At 41.4% G+C, this 27,045-nt stretch overlaps 2 protein-coding genes across 8 annotated transcripts in view; one reads left to right on the top strand and one right to left on the bottom strand.

Annotated features, from left to right (window-relative positions):
• Positions 1–160: 160 nt before the first annotated feature.
• Positions 161–19,949, top strand: LOC115047124 (ubinuclein-2-like). 4 transcript variants are annotated; one of them, XM_029507873.1, is made up of 17 exons: positions 162–772; positions 1,638–1,754; positions 2,301–2,402; positions 3,232–3,342; positions 4,527–4,627; positions 6,463–7,024; positions 8,074–8,144; positions 8,453–8,582; positions 9,602–9,708; positions 9,981–10,091; positions 10,629–10,772; positions 11,591–11,641; positions 11,765–11,807; positions 12,551–14,083; positions 14,168–14,375; positions 15,467–15,535; positions 17,308–19,949. In XM_029507873.1, the coding sequence occupies exons 1-17, from the start codon at positions 470–472 to the stop codon at positions 17,352–17,354; spliced, it is 3,810 nt and encodes a 1,269-aa protein (XP_029363733.1). In that variant the 5' UTR covers positions 162–469; the 3' UTR covers positions 17,355–19,949. The 4 variants fall into 4 exon arrangements, with proteins under 4 accessions (XP_029363742.1, XP_029363717.1, XP_029363733.1 ...); XM_029507865.1 differs by having other exon boundaries at positions 4,524–4,627; XM_029507882.1 differs by lacking the exon at positions 15,467–15,535 and having other exon boundaries at positions 161–772; positions 4,524–4,627.
• Positions 19,950–23,306: 3,357 nt separating this feature from the next.
• The window catches only part of myh10 (myosin, heavy chain 10, non-muscle), a 50,745-nt gene continuing 47,006 nt past the window's right edge, over positions 23,307–27,045 (bottom strand). For all 4 annotated transcript variants that reach the window (XM_029503125.1, XM_029503119.1, XM_029503104.1 and 1 more), the window contains 9 exons: positions 26,844–27,005; positions 26,556–26,684; positions 26,173–26,261; positions 25,410–25,533; positions 25,088–25,177; positions 24,630–24,748; positions 24,329–24,437; positions 24,028–24,200; positions 23,307–23,454 (listed from right to left, as the gene is read on the bottom strand). In XM_029503125.1, the coding sequence (XP_029358985.1) occupies positions 23,307–23,454; positions 24,028–24,200; positions 24,329–24,437; positions 24,630–24,748; positions 25,088–25,177; positions 25,410–25,533; positions 26,173–26,261; positions 26,556–26,684; positions 26,844–27,005 (1,143 nt within the window). The remainder of the gene's footprint in view (positions 23,455–24,027; positions 24,201–24,328; positions 24,438–24,629; positions 24,749–25,087; positions 25,178–25,409; positions 25,534–26,172; positions 26,262–26,555; positions 26,685–26,843; positions 27,006–27,045) is intronic.

The raw sequence follows: 27,045 nt of genomic DNA, 5'->3' as shown, positions 1-27,045 counted from the left end.
AGGACCCGCACACTTGATAAAGGTCATAATAGTACTAATAGTGTTGTTATTATCGCCTGTTGTGACAGAGGCGGGTTTAGGATCGGGGCACGAGTTGATTGGCCGCCAGGAGCCCCCCTCGTGTCACAATGGTTCCGTTGCTTGCGTATGCGCAGGCGCAGCGACCCCTCTCTTCTGATATTTTATTTACTCCCGAAACCCAAGATGGCTCCTGTGAATGTCTCGGTCCCATAGTAGATTGAGGATGCAAGTAGCTACCGAAAAAACAACTTTTCCCCCACCGTCGCATCCCCTGGAATCCGATTTGTATGGTCCGGAGGAGGCCCTGACATCCGTCTAGGCACCGAGCAGCCGCCGGAGCTCGGCGGACCGTCTTCAGTCCGCAGATTTGGAGTAGTTTCGCGAAGTAGCTCTTCTCCTCGCTGTCGCTGTCTGTCCGGAGCGAGGTTCAGGCAGGCAGCTCATCCAAATGGCCGAACCGAGAAAAGTGCAATTTGTCACCCTGTCGGCCTTCGCAGCTGGAACAGCCGCCGAGTCCAGGAAACGCCGGCTGGAGGACGAGGCCGACTTCAGCTTCGGCAGAGCCGGGGAGATCGAGGCAGCGACCGGGGCAGGAGGAGCTGCCAGCAACGGTCGTCTCGGTAAAACCGGCGACAGGGACAAGGCAGGAGCCGAGCGGAGGGCTACGGTGCGGCTCAACCTGCCTCTGTCCGAGCCCGACGACCGCTCCTCCGCCGAGTTTAATTACGGCGAACTCATCCAGAACCTCCAGGTAGGATCCCCTGGCTGGCATCATGGGGCCGGTGAGAGCCGGACTTAATTTTCTCGCTCTAAGTGTTGGTGTGGACTTGTCATTGCTGAGTGAAGCAGAGGGGGACAGTGCACCTTGTCCTTCGTAGACTGCCGTGCTGGAAACTGACCATTAGTGCGACTCAACACAAAAGACGGTTCCTTTTTCTTTTCCTTTCTTACACTCATGCAGCCCGTCCACTTGTGCTTTTTTCCAACTTCAGCTGGAGCTTTAACACGCTAAAGCCTTTTAACTGGGGACCTCCTCCTTTTCTTTTATGATCATTATTATCATGTCCCGTTTTTTTTTTTTTTTTTGCACATGTCGAGGTGAAGCCTGTGTTGTGTCCTGTTCACCAGACTTGCCCAGCAACAGCTCAGTCACTCAGCCATCTCAGCACTTGGGAATGCCACATGCAGCTCGGCCCTCTGGCTGCGGGTGATAGATGAGAGAGCATTGCTGAAGGAAGTACCAGGATGTAGCATGAGAGCAAGCAAATGTCAGAGCTGAGGGATCAAACGGAGCCTGCACTCATTTTCACTTTGCGTTTTTTTTTTTTTATAATGTTTGGTGGGAAAAAAAGTTTCCAAACCACAGAAAAATAAAAAAAACCCAATTTTCATTTAAGGCTTGCACAAGGTTTTGCTTGTTTTTAATTTTAAATTTTTTATTTGTTCACTTATTCTAAGTTTGATGGTAACGTGATGACGTAATCACATTTTGCTGATTGGACATTATATTATGATTTGAAGAAGAGGTCTCACTGAAGCTGTGACGAGCACAATAACTGACCAATATCTGATCATTTCTGTTTCTGATCTTTAAAAGTCAGTTTTGTTTGTTCCAGGTCAAAAATAAACCTCCAAGTCTAACTTCAGCCTGCAATCCCAGCGACCCCTTTGATGATGAGGAGAAAGATCGGCTCCAGGTTGAGGCGCTGGCAAAAAAGTTTGAAAATAAATATGTGAGTTATATATTTCATTTTTAAGTGATACACATCTGATCACATGTACATTTATCACCTGACTGATACTCAATATACCAGTATCAATGTCAAAGAATCTGATAATTTAATACTGGCTGATACATTTACAGTTGAAAAATCTACTTTTTGAATTTTCAACAAGTTGATCTTTCAGCTTGTTGACATATATTTGGCATTTCAGTAATCTATTGTCTGCATTGGGCTATAAGACAGAGAAACTGGTCAAACTTACTGTTTATTTTTGTTTTTTAGGAAGTTTTTATAGTTGATAGTGCCTTTTTTGAGAATCTGAAAATATCTGATCATACATACAGTGCGAAGAGAAACAACAATATATGGCTAATATTGATCAGCTTATATAAACATAGTTTTTTGTATTGCTAAGACAGCCAAGTCAATTGGACAACAGTCACTTTGAGAAAGAACAGGAGAACAGTTTATCAAACCATTATAACAATAACATTAAGGAATCAAAATTAAATCAGTATTCATTAATCAGTATTTGGGCTTGTCTTTATTTTATAGGGTAATACAGGGAAGAAGAAGAGGAAAGACAGAATGCAAGATTTAATCGATATTGGCTTTGGGTATGACGAGACAGACCCCTTTATTGACAACTCGGAAGCTGTGAGTATTCTTGCTTTTATTAATAATGAGGTTATTTTTCCCTTGTGTTTCTCTTTTCCAGGACACTTAATTTACTCCTTAGTTGTCACTCTTATTCACATGTTGCTTTTTAATCTGTGTAATAACATTGTTCTTTTTTAAAAATGTTGTTATCTGCTGATTTATTTTCTTATATTCATGAACTGTTGTTATATTATCTTGTTGTGTTGAGGTAGACAGTACTCGTCTGTGATAAAATATTTATTTCCTTGCTTGATGTTCCAGTACAATACATTCAAAGGCATTTCTAAAGATAGACACGTGTCCTTTATTACTACCAACTTGAGACTATAGTCTAAAATCATCCTCATGACTCATGAATACGTATGTGCTCTCCGTGTCCGCGCAGTTCAGTTTTTCTTTGACAGTGCTTGCTGCACAGCATTCAGAGTCTCTGACTGTAATAAGTAGAATTGTACATTTTGTATAGATCCTCAACCATTACATGAAATTTGTTGTTTTGTTTTGATAGCTGTCCTTTGACACTTGCACATTGAAAGCGCCAGTTTGACCCTTTTTTATGTTTGTTTTTTGTTTTGATATGCTCTGTGATGGGAAAATTGTTTTCATCTGTGCCCTGTGAGACTTTGATTTATTTATTTTGGCGTGCAAGTCATTCATTTTCACTGACCATCAGGAGCACAGGCTGCTTTGTGAAATGTTACCAAAAACATTATCGGTTACTCAAAATGTGGAGGCAATTTTGGCATCTTGCTTTATTAGATGATTTATTGTTCTCTAATTTCCAGTGATCTTAAACTGCAAACTGTTTTCCTTTGTTTTTTCACAGTATGATGAACTGGTGCCTGCCTCTCTAACCACAAAGCTGGGGGGATTTTACATCAACACAGGGACACTGCAGTTCAGAGCGGCTTCTGACTCAGAGGGAGAGGAGGACAAGGTGAGTTGAACTTGTTTTTAGCTAAACATTTTTCCCATTTGTTTAATTGTGTGTGAAGGTCAACTAAATTGTATAGTGTTTCAAAAGTAAGGATGACACTGTGTCTAATTGTTTTGCATTATACATATTTAGCCTACCCTCACTGATGTAATTAGGTTGGACAAACTATTAGAATACCTGTCAGTGAAATGCAATGCCATTTCAATTGCACCACAAAGCTGCAGCCTCCAAACTAACCATAAAATTAAATCAGCCCTTGGAAAACATCATGACTGCAAATGCTTGAACCATAATGAAAGAGGATTTCTTACAGAATGATTGTAATAGATTTCATTACTTCTAGCTGGGTGTACCTAATAAACTGAAAAGAGTGCAGACTATAACTATGAAACTCTGGTTACTTAGTTTCATATGAAATAATTTTTTCCAATAATATGGAAGTGTATATATTATTTTTCGCAATCCGTATGTTTGAAAGTACTGTGGAAAACAGGGTGGTCAGGCTAAAATATCTTATTTGCTATTTAGAGGCTAGACATAAAAACTTGTATAGACATCCCCAGAGGATGATTAATATTGATAGTGATGATCTCTTGATGTTTCCTGCTTAGCTGTCAGACAATTATTTGCTTACATACTAAACTTAGAAGGCGAACATTATAAATATTTAACCTACTTGAATAGTGCTAATGTGTTTCTTAACATGTTGGCATTGTCATTGAGCATATGTAAATTTACTGACAGACTTGAACTCAATTGTCATTGTCCACAAACAACTTCATTGTGCTGTTGGAATAACTAGCATTTTGTAAAAAATCCTGCTCTGTCTCTGCCAACCAGGTTCAGTGATGCAAAATAACGTCTTGTATATTGTGGACAAATATTGGTGTAGGGAATTGTATCTCATAATTTTATGTTTTTATTTCTAACCTGAAAAAGTGTGATGCTCAGGGACAAACCACATCTTGGATCACTACATGACGAGACATATGAATGCTTGTGTAGATGTTATCTTTCACCACATCAAGAGGAATCTCTGAAGGACTCACTCACACCCATACACAAACACGCACAGAGCTCTGTGTGTGTTTGTGTTCTCCTCAGACAGAATTCATCCTTTCCTATCATACTGTGTTGTCATTCGCTTATTTGGCTTACGAATTTATGTGCTTTTGTTTAAGAAGCCAGTTGATGACAAGGAACAGATGCTGAAGAAAAGGAAAAAGAAGGAAGTGAACAATCTTGAAGAAAAGAGCCAGAAGAAGAACAGAGTACCTAAACAAGGGTATAACACTATATTATTTCTGTCTTTGGTCAGTTGGTGAAGTTTTTCTTGCATGTATGGGATTTTTGGGTTTATGTCAATTACGTAAATGGCTCTCAAACAAACTAAGACTCCTCATCCACTCAGTTTCTTTTTCCAATACGCTTCCCATGCACCTGTAAAATAGAAAATTCTCCCACGTAATCAAGCGATTAATTGACATGAAGCGAAGCTGCTGAATCCCAGGACGTCAAAAGCACAAAGACACTTATGGGAATGAAAAACTTTTCTGCCGTGGTTGAAAAGTTCTATTTTTGGATACCCATGGATTTGTGGGCCACTGTGAATATGTTATGATGCGTCTGTCCACTCTACCGTGCTAATAATCCACCACCCTGTGAGACATTATACTCCCCTGCTTTTATGCCTTCCATCTCATACATCTATCATGAGGTGGAGACACTGACTGTGACTTACTCTTTGCTGCTGTGACAGGCCAGAGCCAATTTCTAGAAAACACTCCTTTATTCACACTAGGATAGGCCAAATACTCCAATATGCTACCGTTCTCAAAACACCTTCCAAATATAGCAGCAGCTATTTCCATTGTGCCGTTACGAAACAGCTGATGTTATATAGTTGTGTGTGTCAGATCTTTGAGAGCAGACTGCAGGTTAATCCCCCGAATTCCCACAGTTCCACATATCTCATAGTTTTCAGTCGTCTTTTGTCACTGTCTATGGATACCTCGGTTTTCCAGTAATAATGTCACTTACTGCATTTGTATCACATTTTATTTATTCATATTGCGGGTTCACATCTGTTCGCTCTTTTCTCTCTGTCTTTATTTCCTTTGTAGGATTTGTAGAATTCCAGCTATTGAATTTGTTGTAATTTTTATAAAATGAAATGGAGTAGTCTGGTTTCAGTCTCCACTTTAGCTGCCTATATCTCAGACCTGCCCATTTGCTGCTGTTACCAGCAGCTGGATAAACAGTTGACTAATTAGAGTTTAGAGGGTGGGATCAAGAATGTGGGCACCTTCTTCCTACAGAGCTTCCCGGTTACATTAATCAAAAATTGCAACAGAAAAGTGGCAACATGCGTGGATGAGATCAACGCAGCTGTGCAAGCTTTTATATCAAAATAGAATGCGTTGCACAACTCTACTCCAGTAAACCTGCTTCATTCTCTGCAGCGTCACTTCCTAAGAAGACCAGCTAGCCAGAATTGCAGAACAAATAATCATGGTGATTTGTAGGCCGAATGCTATTTACACAAACAACAACTTTATCTATGCATTATTCTGAAGGTGAAGAACATGAACAATCATAGCAAGGGCCACTGCAGGTTTGGTGTCAGCTGATAATCACATCGTCGGGACAGGTACAGCAGTTGCTATTAGTTGGTTAGAATGAAGTAAATCAATGTATCTTCCCTCTTAGAGAGGAAAATGGTGACATGGTCATAATAAGCATGCTTATTAGTGCATCATCATCCTGATTACTATCAAGCTTTCTTAGGGTCCCAGGTTTGTGTTTGAGCAGGCAAAGATCAAATCTTGGTTTTACAAAACCTGGGCAAGGCCTTATTCCAGTGCTCCAATTGGATATTTTCTGAAAATAAGATTTTCACAGTGGGAACATAACAGTGGCTCCAGAGACATCTGCACCTAGATGATCAGAAATCTTATCAGATTCTATGTGCATGTGTATAAATGTTTTCATGTTCCATGTGAAACTGATAACCTGAATATGAAAACTCTATATAAGAAAGCAAAGCACAGTGTAAAAAAAGAAATACCAATGCAGTTTAAAGACAAAACATGAATGTAACAGATCTCTGTTTTACTACAGAGTGACAGCTCTCAGCCTCCATCGGCCAGAGAAGAAGAAGAGAAAGAAGCTGATGAAAGACTCGCTTTACCTGGCAGCCATGCTCCGTCGCTTCACTCGGGAGAAGGAGGAAATGAGGAAAAGAAACCCCAACATGCCTCACCTAGGCCTGGCAGGAGGTGTGGCTAATGAGCCCAACCCTGCCAACTCTACAAACCACCTGTTAGCCTCTAACTCCACCCACCCGCAGGGCAATGCAGCAAGCAATGATGTCTCGCTGGCGGACCTCACCTCAGATGCTGCTGTGATGTCACTACTGGGCTCTGCCAATGAGAAGGAGCTGCAGGATCTCCTTGGCGACCTGGACTTTGGCTTGCTAGATAGTGACCAACAGCATGCAATGGCGACTGCCAGAGAGAACGGCATCCTTGGAGTTGGTGTTCCGACGTATAAAGCAGCAGCTGGAGGAGGAGGAGGGAGCCAAGGGCGAGGCCTGGGTTCTTCCAGTGGACTGTTTTCTCCACCCCCGCTGCCTGATGGACTGCCTGCTCCTCTTATTAAACGCATCGAAGACCTGCGGGCGGTGAGTCAACGGTAGCCTGTCTGTGGGGGCAGCAATTATTGGTGATGCCTCTTTACTGAAGTTAGACACAGTGTCAATCAGCTGTGGAAGTGGCACTGAATGTTTATTGTTGAGTCCAACAGGAATAGTGTCCTGTTAAGTATTAGCTCCTCACTGAGCCCTGAGGGGTTTTATGTAACTACACCAACAGGGCTGGCATTGCTACTTTTGCAGGTTCTTATTTTCTTGTTGCTCATATATCTCGGAGCCACGGAGTCAATCTGTTGCAGAGAGATCTTTTTCTAGATTGTGGTTAAAAACGGCATCGAGGCAATTGAAAAGTATGATGCAAGTGAAGGATACAAAGGTGAAGAAGAGAAGAGTGAGGAGGAGGAAGGTGGCTGAATAAATGAAGAACTTTTTTTGTTACTTTAAAGATAGGTAGAGGAAGCTCGAGAGTCAGAATTAGTCAGTATAGTATCACTTTGCTTGATCTGAAGTGTTTGTTTGTTTTGAGCTGTGTTATTCATATTTAATCTTAAACTCAAATGTCATTTGCACTGGATAAAAAAGAAGCAAACTGCACCATCATAAAACAAACAGAAGAAACAAAAGTAAAAAACGTGTTGCTGTAATTCATTTACAGTTCCAGATTATCAGGAGAAATAGAAATCTTATAGCTTCACACAACAAATTGCACATTTAATATGAATTTAAATAAGATTTTTTACTCCTGCCCAAATGAACTGAACTGACTGCCAAAGGCACCAAACTTAATTTGAGCCGAGCGGCACAGGGCTCACAGCTTCCTTCTATATTAAAGTTAGAGTAAGGCCAGTAAAGTCAGTATCTGAGAGGTGGAGTATTTCTGTCCTTCAGTGAATTTCTCTCTCTCTCTCTCTCTCTCTCTCTCTCTCTCTCTCTCTCTCTCTCTCTCTCTCTCTCTCTCTCTCTCTCTCTCTCTCTCTCTCTCTCTCTCTCTCTCTCTCTCTCTCTCTCTCTCTCTCGTGTGCGTGTGTGTACACTGTATGGAACAGTGCTGTTTGCTGACTCAACCCTCTTTCCCTCAGGCCTCGCGGCAGTTTGATCAGGAGGGCAGGAAGAAATTTTTCACCCTGGACATGAATAACATTCTCCTGGAGTGAGTACAACAACGTTTAAATCAGCATCAACCAAATACCAGCTCACTTTCTTCCTCCTTTTTCACTCTTTCTTGGTCACTTCCAGCAGATTTCCCTTGTCACCTCTGCTGCCATCTCGAATTGTTTTATTTCATCTCTTTCTCATTCTTTTATGTTCATCCTCCTCATTCCTCTACCACGACCAAGTATTTCTCTGTTTTGGTATTATTCTCTGTCTATCCCACTGTCTTTATCTTTTTCACTATTTATCTAGACTTTAGTTTATCCCATATTGTTGACTTGCTCATCTACTTCTTCCTCCTCTCAGTATTGAGCTGCAGGTCCAGGAGCAGCCTCCTGAGGTGCGCTCACACATCTACTCACACATGGAGGCATTTGTGCCGTGCAACAAAGAGGCCCTGCTCAAACGCATGAAGAAGCTCAGCCTCAATATTCAGGTGAGTGTGGCTTATCTGAGTGCGTGGCAGTGACATTACATTTATCAAGAATGTAAGGTGATTAATTGAATAAAATCTTTTGTGCTGCAGTCTTTCTGATTACTCTGTGGTTACTAACAGTCACATTGAGGGAGTAATGTGCACAAACCTAATCACTGAATCCTTACAGGTCTCTGATGAAAATTTACTGTAACCATCAATTGATATTACCTATAACATTACCTAGTTCATATGATGTGCCAGAGGTCGTGCACTAACTACTCTTTCACAAAATGTTTCATATATAAACACTCTAACAGTGGTGTTGATTTTAGGTGAAGCTTTGCTTTGAAGTTCAGCTTCACTCTGAGTTAGAAGTGTCAAAATGGTTGAAGATTACAGATTGAATCTATGAAAGTGCTTCTGTCCCTTCATAGAATCACTTCTGAGTGATTCCTGTTTTTGTATGTTTTTATTTTTGTTGCTTCATACCAGTGTTGTTTAATTTTATATTTTTGACTCCCATGGTTCATTTGGCAGCAAATGCATTCGCATCTCTGACCACAAAATATCAGCTATTTGAGGATTTTACATAATAAACCCATCGGGGAAGCAAGGAGCAAAATATCAAATGTTTGACTGAAGTTCCTATTTTCTGATTTGCATTTGAGCTGTTTCACTCAGCTCCTGCTGTCTAACCCCAAATGTTATCCTGTAGTTTCTCCACAGTAGTTTTCTTTTCATGAAGCTTTTAATCCTCAGCCATCCTCACTGCTTCAGTTGTTCGTGCATGGGGAGCTCGGTAGGAAGACAAATGCAACAAGGACTGCCACTGAAAACAGGCTTCCAAATGTCTTTTTTCATGGACCATTTAAGTAGCATTGTTGGCAAACTACATCAATATACTTCTCCCACTTTTTCTCTTGTTGCCTCTTCTACTGACTGTTCTTCTCTTTTTCCTTTTCTCCTCACCCTGACTTCAATTTCATCCCTTCAACTATTTTGGTTTGGTAATACACCCATCTTGCTCTCAATCTCAGGATGACCGACTACGTACACCGCTGTTGAAGCTGAAGCTGGCGGTGTGCAGTGTGATGCCTGAGCAGATTGCACGATATAACATGGACTGCATGGCCAAAGTTGCAAAGTAAGCAACTATCTTTTTTATGTTCCAGAGGATAACTGAGTAAGAAACTAAAGTCACAGTGAAGCGTTAATGACGTTATATCTTTCCTACTTATCTATTACCAAAACATTTTGTCAGTGCTTTGCTTTGGGAGACATTGATGCATTTACTTTTCCATGATGCATTTTAGCTAATGTGTAAAAGTTGTTCTGCCTGTCCAGTGAAGTTTTTACAGCTGTTGGTTTGTGAATGTTTGCATGTTTGTTTATGTATTGCTGACTCTGTGTGTGCAGGCAGCAGTCAGAGGAGGGCGACAAGAATGGTTCAGAGGAGGAGGATGAGGAGAAGCCTGGAAAAAGGGTGATGGGGCCACGGAAAAAGTTTGTTTGGGATGACAAGCTCAGGTAATGCTGTGTGTTTGTGATGTCACTCGCCTCTTGTGCTACTCTGCACTGTTAGGAATAATAGAGCTTCCACAGGCAGTAGAGAGTCTTCACAATTGCTGGGATGGGGAAAATTTTACAAAGATTTTGAAAATGATAGGTTGGGCTATGATAAAATCAAATCAGTAACATATATAACATAACATATACATAACCCTAACCCTAACCCTCAGCTGTTGGCTTGATTTGTATGATTTATTTATTTATTTATTTTCCCCAACAACACTCCTTTACTAAATCATGCATTAAATGGGTTTTGTATTTTTGACAAAGTTATTTATTGTGGAGTTTCAGAGAAAAGCCTCTACTGATTCGAGATTTAGCCTGGCTGCTGCTTTTCAATTATCATTCAATTCATCAGCAGATTTCCACATTTCGAGAGAGTGCTTTTTTTAACACTGTGGTTCACCTGGTTCACACCTGACTCATTGTAAGCAGTGTAATGTAGATTTTAATATGAAATGATTTGTATTAAATTGAAGATTTGTGCTCGTGCAGGAACCTGCTGTGCAGTTTGGTGCGAGTGAAGCTGAGCTGCTATGACATGGAGAACCAGTGCTCTCTGTCTGTGGAGGACTACCTCAAGGCCTTCTTAGAGAATGAGGTCAAACCACTATGGCCCAAGGGCTGGATGCAGACCAGGTTTGTGTGTGTCTGTATTTGTGTACGTGTGTGCAGAACTTGTGGTGCTGGCTCAACTGATCCCACTAGTTTCTTATCAGTGAGTGGTGTGGTAAAGCTTTATACTGCGTTGTTACATACAGCAACGGCGCAGTATTAAGACCCTTCAGCAAGTATAATTTGAATATTTTGGCATGTCTCAAACATAAATGAAAAAGAGGAACAGATTTCCACTAATTGCAGGTTTACAGTAATTTACATTTTAGCAAACACAATTCTTTAAATGTGTCACCATTTGCCAGCTGGCTGATTTGCAAGAGATGATGTTCTAATACAGAGAAGACGTACAAATCTATAACGACAGGATGCTGAAATGGGGGAAAAAATAATAAAATCAATAGAAAAACAACAACATGAAAATCATGCAAACTACCAGGAGGAATCAAAAGATTGTTGCTGTTGTAAAATAATAGCATCCGGTGTTCAATGCATGCATTCGTGGAACGTAGTACAGTCCAACAGAAGATGAGTGAACTGTGCCGTTACAGTACATCTTGCATACATGGCGAGGAATGACACATGCTAGCAGATAGTGTCCAATTTTACACAACAGTAATTGTTAACCTTTTTTTTTAACATACTGTGATAGGGATTTTTTTCTGTGAGTTAACCAGTCTCTCTGTTGGAAGTTAACACACAAAGAAGTCATTTGGTCTTTTTCACATGATAACTATTTTCCCTTCATCATATCTCAAACTCTAATGACAGCATAGTGCTAGTTGAGAAATGGAGCATATACAACTAGTAAGCTATTCTGTGTGTCTGTGTCTTCTGCTCAGGATTCTGTTTAAGGAGAGTCTGGCTGTTCACAGTCACCTCACTGGAAACCTGTAAGTATTTACATTATTCAAACAGCTTGTGTTTTTTCAATAACACTTACTGCTCAGGAATTATTCCAAGACTGCGCTTGAATGGGAAAAGGCTGAATATTTGTTGGTATTTTTCTGGTACAGTGTCAAGAGGAGAATGGTACCTGGGCCCAAGGCCAAAACCAAGGTGAGTGGTTTCTACATCGAATAAAAAAAAAATATATATATATATGTATATATATATTCCACTATTGATGATATAATGATTTCATTCAAATTTGTCTACTAAACATCATTCTATCATAAAAAATTAGGAGAAAATTACAATAGGTTATTACCAACAGTATCATATATTCTCCATTCTGGAGAATGAATTTTATTGTTCATTTCGTAATAAATAAAATGGCTCAATGGTGCTTGATAAAGTTAAACATCATAATTTTTTGCAATATAAAAGTCAATTTTAAAATAAGAGTCTCAAACAGTAGCTGCAGTGAGCAGAAACAAATTGAACAGAAAAACAATAAGGGAGGTTAAGTTGCCTGTTGCCGACTACAGCAGCTCCTGTCACACATTTAGTATGAGGCACATTTCTTCATTATTTCCACTGTCTTTTCTGGAGCAGGATTCATGTTATCACGTTATTCTCATGTTCCCATCAATAAAATCAAGGTTGCAAGAGTTTGAAAATTGTGGAGGAAGTGTTGTTTCATTCATGGCAATTGATTCTTTACTGATAGTTTGATTGCTGTGAAAATAATAATATACAACATAATGGTGATTTTATAAATCTGCTGTTTTCAGTCACATTAACCAATGAGCAGGAGAATTGATAAATAAAAGCCCTATTGTTTCTGCCACCGAGGTAAATTTAATAATAAATGGCTAAATGGTTGTCTTGCTGACACTTAAATGTTTTCTGTTCTTTAGGACGGTCCATGGATCCACAAACCACCTCTTTCTATGACCTCTCCACCATCCCTGGCCATCTCTACATCTGCTGTGACGGCCAATCGCCGCCCCCCTTCCTCTTCCTCACCCTCAGAACCTATTTGTCTGTCAGATTCCCTTGATGAGGATCTAACTGCACCCTCTCTGGACTCCATCTCCCACGCTCTGGCCCTGCTCAGCAATGCGTCCAAGGGCCTTGGGCCCTCAGACAGTCCCTTGTCACCCCCGCCCCTCCAAATACCCACTTCCTCTCCTCCTCCTGTGACTCCTCACTACCCGTCGGCCTCTCAGCTTTCTGTCTCTGTCACCTCCACAACACAGCATCATTCCCTGTCTAAGGTGGAGACTGTTCCTCTAGCAACTGCATCTGCTAGGAACTTGCCAACAACGATAACAACACTACCAACCTCCTCGTCTACCTCCTCTTCCTCGTCTCCGGCTGCCTCCTCTATTGTTCGTGTGCAGGCAGCAGGCTTGTCACCGGCCTCCAGAAGTGCAAACGGCCCTTATGGCCCAATCAAAGGTTCTGGTACTGTGGGCCAAACTCAAACTCAGAGACATGTTACCATGGCATCTCCCAATCACAGGCCCAGCCCTGTGGTAGGCGGGGTTGGCAAGTTGCATCCACACCCTTCCCCATCGCCTCCAAAGCAACGACCTCCACCCACTGCTTCCCCTCTGCTGCCCCCCCATCAGAAGGGCTTTGTTAGCCCAGCTGGGATGATGGGGAATATGGTAGCTCCTCAAGGAATGGTCAAGAGCAGTGCCAAAGCCAGCGGCATCAGCAGCAATGGCAGCATTGTGAGCAGCAGCGTCACACCTTCTTCCTCACCCTCCCTCCAGTCCAGATCTAACTCTACCTCCCACCCCAGTCTGCAGTCCTTCTGCCCTCCCTCCCCAGTGGCATCTTCACCATCACCCACCTCCCACACCTCACATTCACATCCCTCACAAGGTAAATCCCAAACACACCACCACCACCACCACCAGGCCAACTTCATCACACCCATGCAGGCCACTCTCACCAAGTCGTCCCACAGTAACAACTCCTCCCCCATCATCAAGCTCACCCCTCGGCCTCCTGCACCCACACCACCTCCCTCCTCCTCTCCCTCCCCCTCATCCTCACCTTCACACTCGCTTGCCCATCAGATGATCCCCAGCCAACAGCAACAACACCAGTATTCCCCCAAAACCCCCAAAACCTTCAGGCCTCCCTTCAGTGTATCGGGCAGTGGGCAGGTGAAGCAGACACAGGCCAGCTTCACTGGAGGCCAGAAACCTCAGACCACCACAAGCAACAGTAGCATCAACAACTCCAACAATAAGGTGGTATCAGCTGTCAGCAGTCACCCAGACAAAACTCCCCCGTCTTCTTCACCTTCAGTCTCAGCCAATCATGGTCAGAGGCAGAGGGTGGTGGGTGGGTCCAACCAGGGTTCAAAGGCAGGAAACGGTTGGGCGGCTTCAGGAACTTTGGCCACGTCCTCCACAACATCACACCTCTCACAGGTTAGTGACCAAAGTACAAAAATCGTGTTTCTGAATAAATGAAAAAAAAGATGAACTAAGTCTGACTATTTGCTATTTCTGCAGGTATCAACAGCAGGCACTCCCCTCCTGGGCAGCCCCTCTACTCTGCCTCTGGGTTTTGGGATGTTGGGAGGCCTGGTACCCGTCTCACTACCCTTCCAGTTCCCCCACTTGCTCAATTTCAGCCCTCCTGGAGCCCCAGGGGCTGCTGGCATGGGCTCAGCCCCCAGCTCCAACTCAGGATACCCCCTAGCACAGAGCGACTTAATTGGTGAGTCAATCAAAGATCCGTCGGTCAATTCGCAAAACATTTAATGTGTTTTGGATTTTGTGTTTATCTCTAATTTAGAAATTGCATCTTTTTAAAACTGATAAGTACAATACAGATTTAAATATCTTTACTCAAACAGGAAGAAATATTTTGATTTGTCAGGGACTATTTTCAGCAATAGATCAGTACTCTTTTGTTGTAGGACAACAAGAAGGTGTATATTGTAGTGACTGAGAATAGGGACAGATGTGGGTGTAACCTCAGTAACTCAGATGTTTTGCCTGAACTGTTTTTCCAAGTGATTATTGATTTAAGTCGCTTCAGTCTTAACATCGTATTCTAACAACTGTTTCATTTTCAGTAAATGTTTCACAGCTTGTTAAGATCTCTGTAGACAGCAAATTTAGTCAGTTGTAGCAGAGCAACTTTTTTACTTCTAAAGTGTTAGCTCTTCATGTGAGGAGTAGAAAATAATCCCTGTGCACTACAATAAGCTATTTTATCTTTTTATTTTTTCATTTTCCTTTTCGTAAAACTTGCAGTTTGAATCATGATTGCACCATTTGTCAACAGAATAGCAGTCAGATAGTTTCCTTTGTACAGAGCAGAACAGGTCAAACTAAGGGTGGACAGAGGAGTTGAAAATTAATGGGAACAGTTAAATTGTTTTTTTTTTTAATTATTTAAACTCCAGCTTCTGTATGATGAGTGTTGATACTGAAGTGTATCTGCAGTGTCTCCACTGGGCCTGCTGTGCTCCACATCCCCCCTGTCTCGCTCTCATTTATTTATTTATTTATTTATTTTTTAAACCACTGCCGCCCACCTTTGCTCTCCACCTTTTATGTCTTTTTTTTTTTGTTTTTTTTGTCTTTCTCTGTCATCTCAACCTTTTGTATTTGTTCAATTCGCTGCCCATTCACTTTGATCCTCTCACGTCTTCTGTTGCTGTGCCGCCATTTTAACATGTCTCCTTCCCATCCTTCATCTTGGCATCATTGGCATCTTCTCTACCCCCCCTCAATTATTGCTGCTGTTGTTTCTGCCTTCTTCTCTCTCATCTGTCCATCCTTTCCTCCATCTCTCCTCAGATCTGTACAAGAGTCTCCAGTCAGGGTCGCAGGCTGCCCTACCTCCTCACTTGCAGCTTGCTTTCTCAGGTAATCTGCATTCCTCCTCCTACTCCTCTTCACCCCCCCTCCCGTCTCCATCTGTCTGTGTCAGGTCGCCTCTGTGTGCTTGGTATTTGGCATGCATCCTCAGCTGTAGCCATTGAGTCGCATGTTGTAGTGTTGCTGAACCTTACTTATTCAGAGATGTTTTGTCTTTGCAGTTGTTTGCAGGAGTATTCAGGGTTTCTTTTTTTTTTTTTAACTGTGCTGTGCAGATGGTTCTTTGATTTGAGCAGTAGCTTGATCAACAACTGAAACTTCAGTGTTTGTGCTCACTGAAAAATGTAGAACATTTGCTTGTGGTTTGAAAGTCTGTCCATCAAAGTGCTTGTTTTACCTCATCACTGAACAATTGTATTAATGTTACTTCAGCTATGTTTGAATCATTTGTGTGTTTGGCCTGGCCTGGTCACAGTCCGGTCTCACATGGGCTCATTAGATCCCCCAGATCAAAGAACCATCTGAACATCTCAACCTGGAGACAGAAATTCAAACACAGCTCATCCTATGTGGAAGAGCTACTTACAAGATAACTTTTCCTGCCTTGTTGCCCCAGCTCAACATGTGATGAACCTCAAGCTGACTATTATTATGAACCTTTGAAAAGTTATTCCCATAGAGCACATTTCCATTTACTATTATTAGTATAAACAACCAAAAAAATCACCTCAGTTTAATGCCTCCTCTAGCAAATAATTAGAAAATAAGAAAGTTAGCCCACAGTTGTCAGCAGCTCTCAGCTGCAACGTCTGCTGCCATGATGTAAATGCTGAGGGTTATCGAGGAGCTGGGACAATGATTAGTTGTGATGGGGATGTTTTACAGCTGAAATGTCAGTGCTCTCTGCTGGACAATCTGAAGAACAGACTTTGTTTCCCATCAGCTCAAATAAACCCAGGACGATTCTGTGCAGCAGTTTTATTCTTCAGCCAACTTAGACAGAAGTCCAGACTCAGATTTCAGTACCTGAGGCTAAAACCTTGAGTTCTATTAGACCGTGTGGTTGTTTTTTTTTTTTTTTTTAAAGCTTGACAGGATATTTTGCATAACTGACTCTATAGATTTGTTAAAGAGATCCAACATACCCCTCCAAGAACAAGCACTTGGTGTCAGTGGCAGGAAAAACTTCTTTTAAGAGGCAGAAACCTTGGACAGAACTGGGCTCGGAGAGGGCAGCCACCTGCCTCAACACCAAAAAAAAAACCCTGATATCTATCGGAAAGAATAACTTGCTGCTAATAGTTATTTTTTAATTATTTAATATCCTGTGACCTGTTCCTGTCAGCACAGTAACTAAGCACTTCAGTGTAGAAACTCCAATCTTACGGTAAATTAGATGATCTGACTTAATTACGGATGAATACATTTGCATATTTATATGTTAAAAATAAAATGGTCAGGATTCCTGATGACCAAAACATTTTATCTAGTAAATAGTAATTAATAGTAATAGCTATTAATCAAATAATAATCTTTAAAAAAGTATTTAAAAACAAGAAAAAACATGTTGCAACCAACCAAAAGTCTAAAACCAAAAATATTTCATTTTAATTTCAAAATGTATAGAAACTGAAATTGTAGCATTTGACAAACTGCAGAATGCTGTAAGGTGAATGCCATCATGGATTGATTATTACCTTATTACCTTTGTTACCTTTATTGGCCGAGCATTTTGTGGAGCAGTCATCAGGTTCAGCTGGGGCTTCAGGCTGATGAGAAAAATCTGATGAAAGTTCAAACTCTGCGGCCTCTCCTCTCAGATACGAACCAAAGTCAGGGCGGAGACATGAAGAGGAAGTCCCACTGACCAATCACAGCGCAGGAGATGGGAACCGGTTGGGTGACATCACGGTGTCCCAGACATATCCACCAATAGGATTCTTCACATTGACTGACATGACGGTGCAGTATGAAGGGGCAGGGCTCCGCTGTCTCCTTTTAAAATGGACATAAAGGAGAGTCAGTCTGTCTTCGCTACAAGTGGCAATGATGATTTAATTTAACTGTATTTTCTAATGATCCGGGTATGAGAACAAGACGGAGTGAATGATGACACTTATTTTTGTTCAGCTTACTTTTCTTTTCGTCAACATGTTTACATATGACCGACCTTGATCACTGTGGAATGAGTGTGAGCGAGGTGGCGGCGGTACAGATGACAATAGTAGTAGTATGCTACGTAATATAATTTGTATTTAAACTTATGTGGAATAACAGGACTCTTGTTCTTGCAGTACAAAAAGAAAAACAGACTGAGTAATGAATTCTTATTTTTTTGTCTTTTGTCTCAGATGTGGGAATCGTTGTGTCCGTAGAAATTTTATTGTTGGTCACCTCTGCTCCCACAAATGACTGTTAAGTAGTAGCTTAAATTAATATTAATAAATTATTTGTAATTTACACAGGGACAACAAGATGTTATGGTGTGTGTGTGTGTGTGTGTGTGTGTGTGTGTGTGTGTGTGTGTGTGTGTTTGTGAGAGAGAGATTCAGAGAGCGCAGAGGTTGATTTGAATGTGTGTGTATATACATAAAAACACTTTACTGTTCTTTTTTTTTCCCTGATTATTCTGTATGAATGGGTGAAGATGTGTTTCCCCTTTTAACAGTAATGAGCGAGTGTAAGTTTGATGCCCCTCTCTTGCTCAGTGTGTTCTTGGTGCTGATTAATCACACTGGACCTTTTCTGGAAAAAAGACTTGAATTGAAAAAGTTTGGGGCTCCTCTTCTAGAGAGAGGAGCCACCTGTGAGAGAGGGGGGAAACGTCAAGAAGTAGCCTACTTGAATTGTTTTCTTTTTTTTTTGGTGAAGATTTTTTTGTTTTCTTTCTCTGCTTATTGACTCAAACCAACTTAATATAACACAACGCCTTAGTTTATATTGAAAAAGTATGAAAAAGATCTATGCAGGACTGTAAAACGCTCAATGCAAAAGTGCAAGTTGTCGCTTGGCTTTCAACCTCGACTCAACTGGTCAGTGCATTTCTGGAGTTGTGAATGTTTGTAGATGTTATGTCACTTGAGACTCCGTCATTTCTGCTGTATGTTCAGACTGAACACGAAGGGGAATGAAAGGAAGCGTTACAGATCTGGTCAGAGAGAGAGAGAGAAAATGTTTCCGCTTAGGCAAAAGTTTTGCTTATGATTCACTGACAAGACGAAGCTGCTTCCACAAAATGTTCACAGAACATTTAACAGGAAAAGGTCAGAAAACGAACTTGGAAATGTTCGACCGTGTTAATGACCTGCACACTAAAAACTCCAGACCTCCTTGTTTACAGAAGTTTGGGATTTAAAATTACTGTCAGTAACGACCGTATAACTTCTGTCCCTTGAAAGAGACTTGGGATCTTGGGATGTTCGTTCGGTTCAGATTTAAAAAATTTGAAGTCTGAGTTTCCCAGTCACAGTTATGACTGTCAGGCTGAAGCTGGTATTTAGAAGACAGAAACTTGTAATGAGAATAAATTTATATATTCTTTTTATGTGACACTGTTGGATTTATGGTCACAGCACATAAGTTTCTCAGTCCAAAGCTGAATTGATTGTATTTGATGACTTGTTTTCACCCAACGGGAGATCAGTGTCAGAAACTTCTAGTTGCACCTGAGAAACTCTTCTAATGATGATGATGGAACTAATTTTATAGGAGCTGCACACTTTTTGTTTGTATGTAGATATAGTTGGTATACACAAAAAAAAAAAACAAAAGTACCTGATTTGAAGGTAAATTTAAAGCTAAAAGATGTTGGACTAATGCGCACACATGTTGGCCCATTAGGAGTAATAGGTATTTGGTATTTCTACCTGTTGGGCTTGATGATGAAATTTAAAGGGACATGTAAGAAAAACAGCCAGAGCCAGTTTCTGGTGAGCTGAATGCAAACACACAGACACAAACAACAAATGGCTGTTTGTGTTTGTTGGTGAGAAAAGAAAAATAAAAACGCCCGACAGTCAAAATGATAGACGATTCCCTTCGTCGTCAGTGTGAACACAGACAGAGACAGCTTCCCTCTGCTGAATACCTCTGTTAACAAAACCGTTCTTCCTGAGTCTCGCTGTCCTCCCCCGACTACCTCCCCCCTCTCCCCCCTCCATGTGTGTCTGAACGACCGGCAGCACTGAGAACGACGCCAAAGATTGCTCCTGTAGACCTTTTCTCTAGATGGGGTGCTGTCAGTCAGGGTGTGTGATGGATCCTCCCTAAAACTGTAAACCCATGATTGTCATTGTGAAGTCATGTAACCGGAGCAGTGGGTGACATCTTATGAATTGTGCTTTCTTTGGGGGTGGGGGGAGGATAAAATGACATTTCGTGGTTAACTGGTTACTATAATTTGGTCTTTTGTAGATTATTTTTGTGTGTCAATTATAAAATTAAACAGAACAGGTGGTTTTCATCATGCTTCCTCTTGACTTTTTTTCCCCCTCCATCTAATGTCGAGCTGATGTTTGAGCTGAGCCTGAACTGAAACATCAGCAGGTCTCAGGACATCACAGGAAAATGTCCTTATGGGCCGTTAAGTTCTTTCCTCCTGGACAAAATTTATAGTGCAACTAAAACTGCAACGGAGTTGAGTGATAAAGAAATCTTTCCAGTAGTAGAGTTACTTAGTCAGTTCCCAAAAAAAAAAAAAAAAAGGCAAAAGGTGAAGTAACTGGTGAACAGTCACAGACATAAACTTTGACTCAGCCCTCCATGTGTTGGACGATTTTCAGCCACAGACGAAAAGTGTTTTGGTGCTGAAGTGAACTCCAGTTCTGTGGCATTAATCTGGACACAGAGAGGCCACAATGATCACAATGATCCTTTTGAGCTTTGAGATTTTTCAGACTAAAGTGTGTCATTTGTGATGGGTACTACTGACAACTAGGAGCCTTTCTTTCTCATTTTCTCTATAAAATAGCAGAATAGTAAAGGATGCTATGTAGCTGTAGAGTCTTCAGATGTTTTGGTTTGTTTTTGTTGAGTTTCGAAAAACCAGAAAATGCTTTAAGTCTTTTTTTTTTTTCAAGCATAGTTCATTCATCATTTATCAAAGCATCCATTTTTTTGTCTATTGTCTATCTATCTATTGGGTGAATTGTTGCATTAGTAGTTAAAGTTGTATTAATTAGGTAAAATAGTTCAAATGTTTAAAGAATGAACCAAAACAGCATCACAGCTACAATGAATATGCTTTATTTTCCTTTTACAAAAACAAACAAAACAGAAAAAATTACTATCTAGAAATACAGGTATACAACTAATAAGATGTATTTGTAGTTTAATGGCTGGTTGTCAACAGCCAGCTGGATAATAAATGAAGAAAAACAAAACAAAACAAAACAAAAAAAAAGAGTTAACTACTTGAGGATGTTAAAGCTTCCAACCAAATGAAATTCTGTGCAGCACATTTTTTCCCAAAGTAGCTTCAGTACTCACCTGCAACAGTTACAGGGGGAAAGTTTTCAAAATCATTTTGGGACATGCAGCTGCCGAGGGCTCCACTTCTCACGTAGTTAATAATAATAATAATAATAATAATAATACTGTAATAGTGATTCTGAGTCAAACACTCGTGCTATGAGGTTATTGTGAACACAGAGGTATGCGGCAGATATGATATGAAGCACAGCCATGATACAAAAGAAAAGACTAAGTGCTGAATATCTTCTGAGGGTTTTGTTTCACGTCTGTAATGAAATCTTTGCCCACTTATGTTCTTATTTAGTGTCTAAGGCACGTTTAAAGAAACATCCTGTTAAGTGTTAACATTTGAGGAGAAGGGCAAAGTAGTCAGCCGCAGACAGTCAGCCTAGTTGGCAAATCCAGTATGAAGGAAAGGACTAAAAGAAGATTTGGATGGATATGAATGACCTATTTATTCACTCAAGTGGTTCAACTTCCTGCTGTATTTTCACCTCACTAAAAGATGCTATTAAAAAGGTACTTGACTAAAAATGTGATGAAAGAATTAAAAAAAGAGAGAGAGAGAAAAAAAAAAAAAGCAGCTCTTTTGGTTGTGTGAAGAGGTTTCCTGGCACAGACCAGACCGAGTTTGTTCATCATCATGCTTTACCATTTGGGAGACACCACACAGAGCCTCTTTTTAAACCAAGTTTCCTGTTTTCTTTGACAAACCCAAATTGAGTCTATTGCACAATAAAATCGTCAGCATGGACGTCCTCGGGAGTCCAGGTCTCCTGTCACACATTCAGACTCATGTAGGACAATCTGTTCGAACTGATGAAGAAGTTAGGTAAGTTGATAAAAATGTCATACAGCAGAGTTTTGTATGACAAGAAAAATGTAGCTTCCTGTATTTTTGGAAAATTTAACATGAAATACAACAAAAAAAAAAATACTCTTTGCTTCATGACACAGAAACTGAAATTTCCAGCAACCATCTTTTTTACTATTAGATGCTAGTTATGGGAAAGAGTTGACAGCTGTTTACACTACTTTGACATTTTTGTTTTTCTGAGCATTGAAGGACAAATTATTGATGCAAACTTAAAATCTTACTATGCAACAGGTTGAGAAACTTATTTCCATGAATTTTCAACAAAGAAAAAAAAAAAACATTCAAAACATTGATAAGTCTTCAGGGTTCTTTTAAGGTCGGCAGGTATTTATTGTTCAGAAAAACTGATAGTTTGTGATGTGACTTGAATAGTAATCCAAACTGGGACTAGGCACAAGCAAACACTGAGATGAAGTCTCCTTTTCTAATCCAGCTACATGTTTAAACTAACACAACCATTAAAAATGCTTTAGTGCTTCCAGTAAGAGCTCCCATCTCCCGTTGATTTCCAGTTTAAGATTCATCTTCCTGTGCAGTTTGTGCTGTGTCTACATCACTCAGCTCAAGTCTGTCCATATTGGAGGACCAGATACCTCCTGATGGTCAACAAGACAAAAGAGTTCACTTTAGACTCAGTGAGACATTCCTAATGTTGAGATGAAGCAAAAGAGAGAAAAAAACAAAAACAAAACCAAAACACCTTTTTTTTTTTTTCACAGTAATACATTTTCAATTCATAATCTGACTCAAAAGTTTGCTTAGTTGTTTGAAAGTCCCGAGATGTTGGTGGTTCCTGTAATGTTGCAGTCTGTACATCAGAGCGAGACTCATGCAACAGAAGCAGCAGGCAGGGCCGGGGTTTGGTTGTTTTCCATCAGTCCAAACTCTGGGGGGAGGGGGTGTGTCCCACATGAGATGGCTTTTACACAACTAGTGAACCAGAGTGAAATCCTTGTAGTCCTGCATTTCATAGCCTCGTCTACATCACACACGTATAAAAAGCACTTTGTACCTACGCAAACTCGACAAGCTGAGCAGATAATGTCACGTCTGATGGAAAGAGCTTGTTGCATTATGATGCTGAGATGATAGATGGCCAACAGATGAGCCGGGGCTAGCAGCGAGCCAGCGGAGAACATAAGGCAGAATTGTCTTTTTGCCCCTTTAAATCTCCATTCCTGGAGGCTTTTCTTTAGGGGAGGGCGGTGGATTTTCCCTGCAGTGTTATCTGATACAAAAAGAGTAGAGGCGCGCTGCCATGGCACCCTGACCAGCTTCACCAAAAAAAAAAAACAAAACAAAAAACTCATTGCTCATTGCTCCAACCGTCAGTCCACTCAGTGGTTTGAAATGAATGAAGACCAGAGTGACACCGTGGGGCCTCTGGAGGAAAATTGGCGTAGGCCACAGGTAGAGGGAGTGAGGGGGAGGTGGGGAGAAGGGAAACTCAAGGACAGGGTGTAACTGTGACTACTCTGTGTTGGAGGTTTGAGTCTCGTTGAAGTCACTGGCACGGCTGTCGGCGTCATCATCTGACAGGTCGACGGAGGCACCGTCCAGGTTGAGGTTGCGGCGGCTAGAACGGCCGGAGGAGAAGCTGCTGACTGGACCCCCACGCCTGGTCAAAACAAATAAATAAAACTCTTTAAACCACTGCTCCTTTTAGGAATACAAATGTGCTTTCCTGCAGAAATTTAAATGAGAAGATCAACAGCACCTGAATATGTGGCTGGAGCCAGGAGGCGATAGCTTGGCTTAGCATAACAAGTGGAAAAAGGAAAATAAACAGGGCCTGAGTATGTGCTGGACTGACTGGTTGGTGAAAGTCAAATGGTTGTAGGATGTGACCCCTCTTTAAATCCCAACCTGTTGTTTTCCAGAATATTTGTGGATGAACTGAAGTAATTTAACATTTGTAAATTTGGGGACAGTAAAGAAGCTATAACACCACAAGGAAAGCCTTCCTGTCCGTTGGACCGCAGGCTGAACTCAGTTTTTCATGTTGCTCTTTATCATTTTCCCTGAAAACGTTTTCTGGACATTAACAGGGAATCTGAGGACATTTCTACCACACAGTGTTGGCAGAGTCCTGTCTCCTACCTGAGACGGTTCTTGAGTGAGTTTTGTGGACATTAACAGGGAATCTGAGGACATTTCTACCACACAGTGTTGGCAGAGTCCTGTCTCTTACCTGAGACGGTTCTTCAGTGAGTTGACCTCCCGGGTGAGACCCTCACTGGCCTCGGTGGCGTCGTCCAGCTCCCTCTGCAGCTTTCTGCGTGAGGCATTGGCCCTGGTGGCTTCTTCCTCTGTTTCCTCCAACTGACGCTTCAGCTGCTTCATACGAGAGTTGGCTTTCTCCATCTGACAGCAAGATGGATACGAAGAGAGACAGATGACAGACAGTGAGAGACTGTGGACACTTGGTAGGAGAGCCTTACAGAGTAAAAGCAAACTTTTCCATGCAGGACAATTTGCTCATGAGTCAATACCTGTTCCTTGTACTGGTCGGCATGACGACGCTCATCCTCCACCTGCATCATCACTTCCTTCAGTTTTTTCTCTGTGCGGCGGACGATTTTGTTGGCTGCTGCTCTCTCCCTGAAAGTTCAAATAATGTTTAAATAATATTTTTTTTAATTTGCAAACATCATCTAATCGCCATTAATGTCAGAATGATTTATTGATCTTTAAATATGTATCTCACGATTTGAGCAAAAAAATGTTAACATGGACTTTTAATCGGTTGTTTATTTACTCTGATTAATGTAAACAGCTCAGCAGGACACTTACTTGACCTCCTGCTCCAGCTGCTCCTCCAGCTGCAGGAGCTTGGCCTCCTGGGCAGCGATGGACGCCTTAAACTTTGACTTGACGGCTCCTTCCAGCTCTGCAAGCTTAGCTTTCAAATCCTGCATTCATAATAATGTTAGTCCTTAAAAAAGATATGCACTTTGTAGTACAAACAATTCCTGCATGTTGACGTGTTTCCACAATCGATTAGAGCGGAAAACAGATGAGAGTAAACATAGAGAGAGGACACAGAAATAACTAAGACAGACTTTGGTGATTACAGAGTAAAGGAAGGCAATCCATAAAAGCCTGGACTAAAAAAGTAATTGTTATGTCAGAGAAAGATGACAACCTGCACTAAGCACTGCTGTGATGCAGGTGTGAAAGACAAAGCTGTTGACAAAACCAACTGGTAACAGGCACATATATGTCAATCAATTTAAGGAATTACACAAGACCTTGTTCTGTCGTTCCATCTGCTGTCGAGCGTTTTCACTCTTCTGTGCAGCACTTCGCTCTCCAGACAATTCAGTGTTCAGGGTTTCAACCTGAGAGAGAGAAAAAGGACAGGCAGGGACATGTTGAGAAAATATATTTTCATGCAGTTAATATGCTGAAAATGTAGTAGTTTTGGTTCTTCATAGAGGAGGTCTGCAGATATAGGCTGATCTCTGACAGCAGCAGTCAGTGCTACTGACTGCTTCCTGTGGTTCATGCTTGTCTGATTTTGTTCAATCATGATTAAGATTGTTCCTCATCTCTCATGAGCAGATAGTTTACCTGCAGGGTAGTCTTTTTGAAACGGTCGTTGAGCATCTCCATGTTGCCTTGCTCCTCCTCCAGCTCCTCCTCCAGCTGGGCGATACGAGCCTCCAGCCTCCTCTTCTCCTCCAGCAGTGACGACCTGGCACAGATTTCGTTTAAATTCCTTGTTCTGACTCTAATCTATTGGTTGCTGAATTCATAATAAGGCACCTTCTCACAAACCAACTGCTCGGAGGGAGTATCGTTCTTATTTTGTCTCTCAACAGCAAACAGGGACTTTATTTAGCTAAAGTGGTGGAGGCAGCAGGCAGTTTTCTGTTTAGCATGGAGAATAGGTCAAGCTTTCAGTTGCTCCTGTCTCTTATGTTGAAATAACTGCATTTAGTCTGATGTAAACCAAAAACTTCTTGTAACGGTTTGAAACTAAAAGGCTTTTGGCATTTCCACATTTGGCAGACATCCTTTTCTTCCATTTCTAAAATTTTTTCTTTTTTTATTGATGTGCTGCAGTATGAAATATATCGTCTCTATTTCTGTTGTGTTCTTATTCAGATATGCTGATGTCCTCAGTTTAGCAGTTATCATGTTACTTAATGTCTGCCTTTAACAAAAGGGACCCAGCTAGGCCACCATACATGCTCCAGCTGTGGCATTCTGCTGATCAATGGGGAAAATATGAACGTTCATTCATACATCCATTTGATTGCATTCCCCATATTAGGACTGGCCCTGTTGGTGCGATCCAGCCAAAACTCTGTACAAAGACAGTGACACTGACTTTCCAGAGACGCTGTTGGAGATCTCATCTGTCAGCTCATCCCTCTCTTGCTCAGCATGTCGACGGGCTCTCTCTGATGCTGCATGGTCCTACACACGCACGCACGCACGCACGCACGCACGCACGCACGCACGCACGCACGCACGCACACGCACACGCACACGCACGCACACACACACACACACACACACACACACACACACACACACACACACACACACACACACACACACACACACGCGCGCATGCATTAGGGTAACTTATTTTTATCATTTTCACTCTAACCCATATATGAAAGATAGAACACATCAAATAGAGTTTGCTGATCTGTAGTTTAAAACAATATGAAGGAGTGAAATAACATTAAAAACCAGGATATCAACCTCTTGTAGCTGTAAGATTTCAGCTTCTAGACTCTTGAGTTTCTTCTCATTCTCTTTGGACTGTGTGAAGATCTCATCCCTGGAAGCTCTGGCATCCTCCAGCTCCCTCTGATAATCTTTCATCTGAGCCTGCAGGGGAACAGAAACAATGCGGACCATATCAATTCTGATGTATCATGAGAAACATGAGCTCAATATAACTAATGACATGTGAACTGAAATCATTTTGTGCAAATTTTCTTTTCAAACATGTTATGAAGTAAAGAGATCTCTTTGTGGGGTGCGTACCTGCAGTTTTCTGAGCTGTTTGATAGCCTCATCCCTGCCCTTGTTGGCAGCTTCAATCTGCCCCTCCAGCTCATTCAGGTCCATCTCCAGCTTCTTCTTGGTGGCGACAGACAGAGTTCTCTGTTTCCGCTCATCCTCCAACTCTGCTTCCATCTCACGCACCTGGAGGTTAGTCAAATTCAGTTAGGCCAATTTCAGCATT

Source organism: Echeneis naucrates, chromosome 1 (genome assembly GCF_900963305.1).
Source record: "Echeneis naucrates chromosome 1, fEcheNa1.1, whole genome shotgun sequence".
Taxonomy (NCBI): Eukaryota; Metazoa; Chordata; class Actinopteri; order Carangiformes; family Echeneidae; genus Echeneis; species Echeneis naucrates.
Note: the sequence above shows the minus strand (reverse complement) of the source record. Positions and strands in the feature narration are given on the sequence as shown.

Bases quoted from the DNA above. Each gene is read 5' to 3' on its own strand.
- LOC115047124 (XM_029507857.1), top strand. From the start codon at position 470: ATGGCCGAACCGAGAAAAGTGCAATTTGTCACCCTGTCGGCCTTCGCA. The intron at 10,773-11,590 runs GTTTGTGTGTGT...TCTTCTGCTCAG, and splicing joins AAGGGCTGGATGCAGACCAG to GATTCTGTTTAAGGAGAGTC. The intron at 14,376-15,466 runs GTGAGTCAATCA...ATCTCTCCTCAG, and splicing joins AGCACAGAGCGACTTAATTG to ATCTGTACAAGAGTCTCCAG.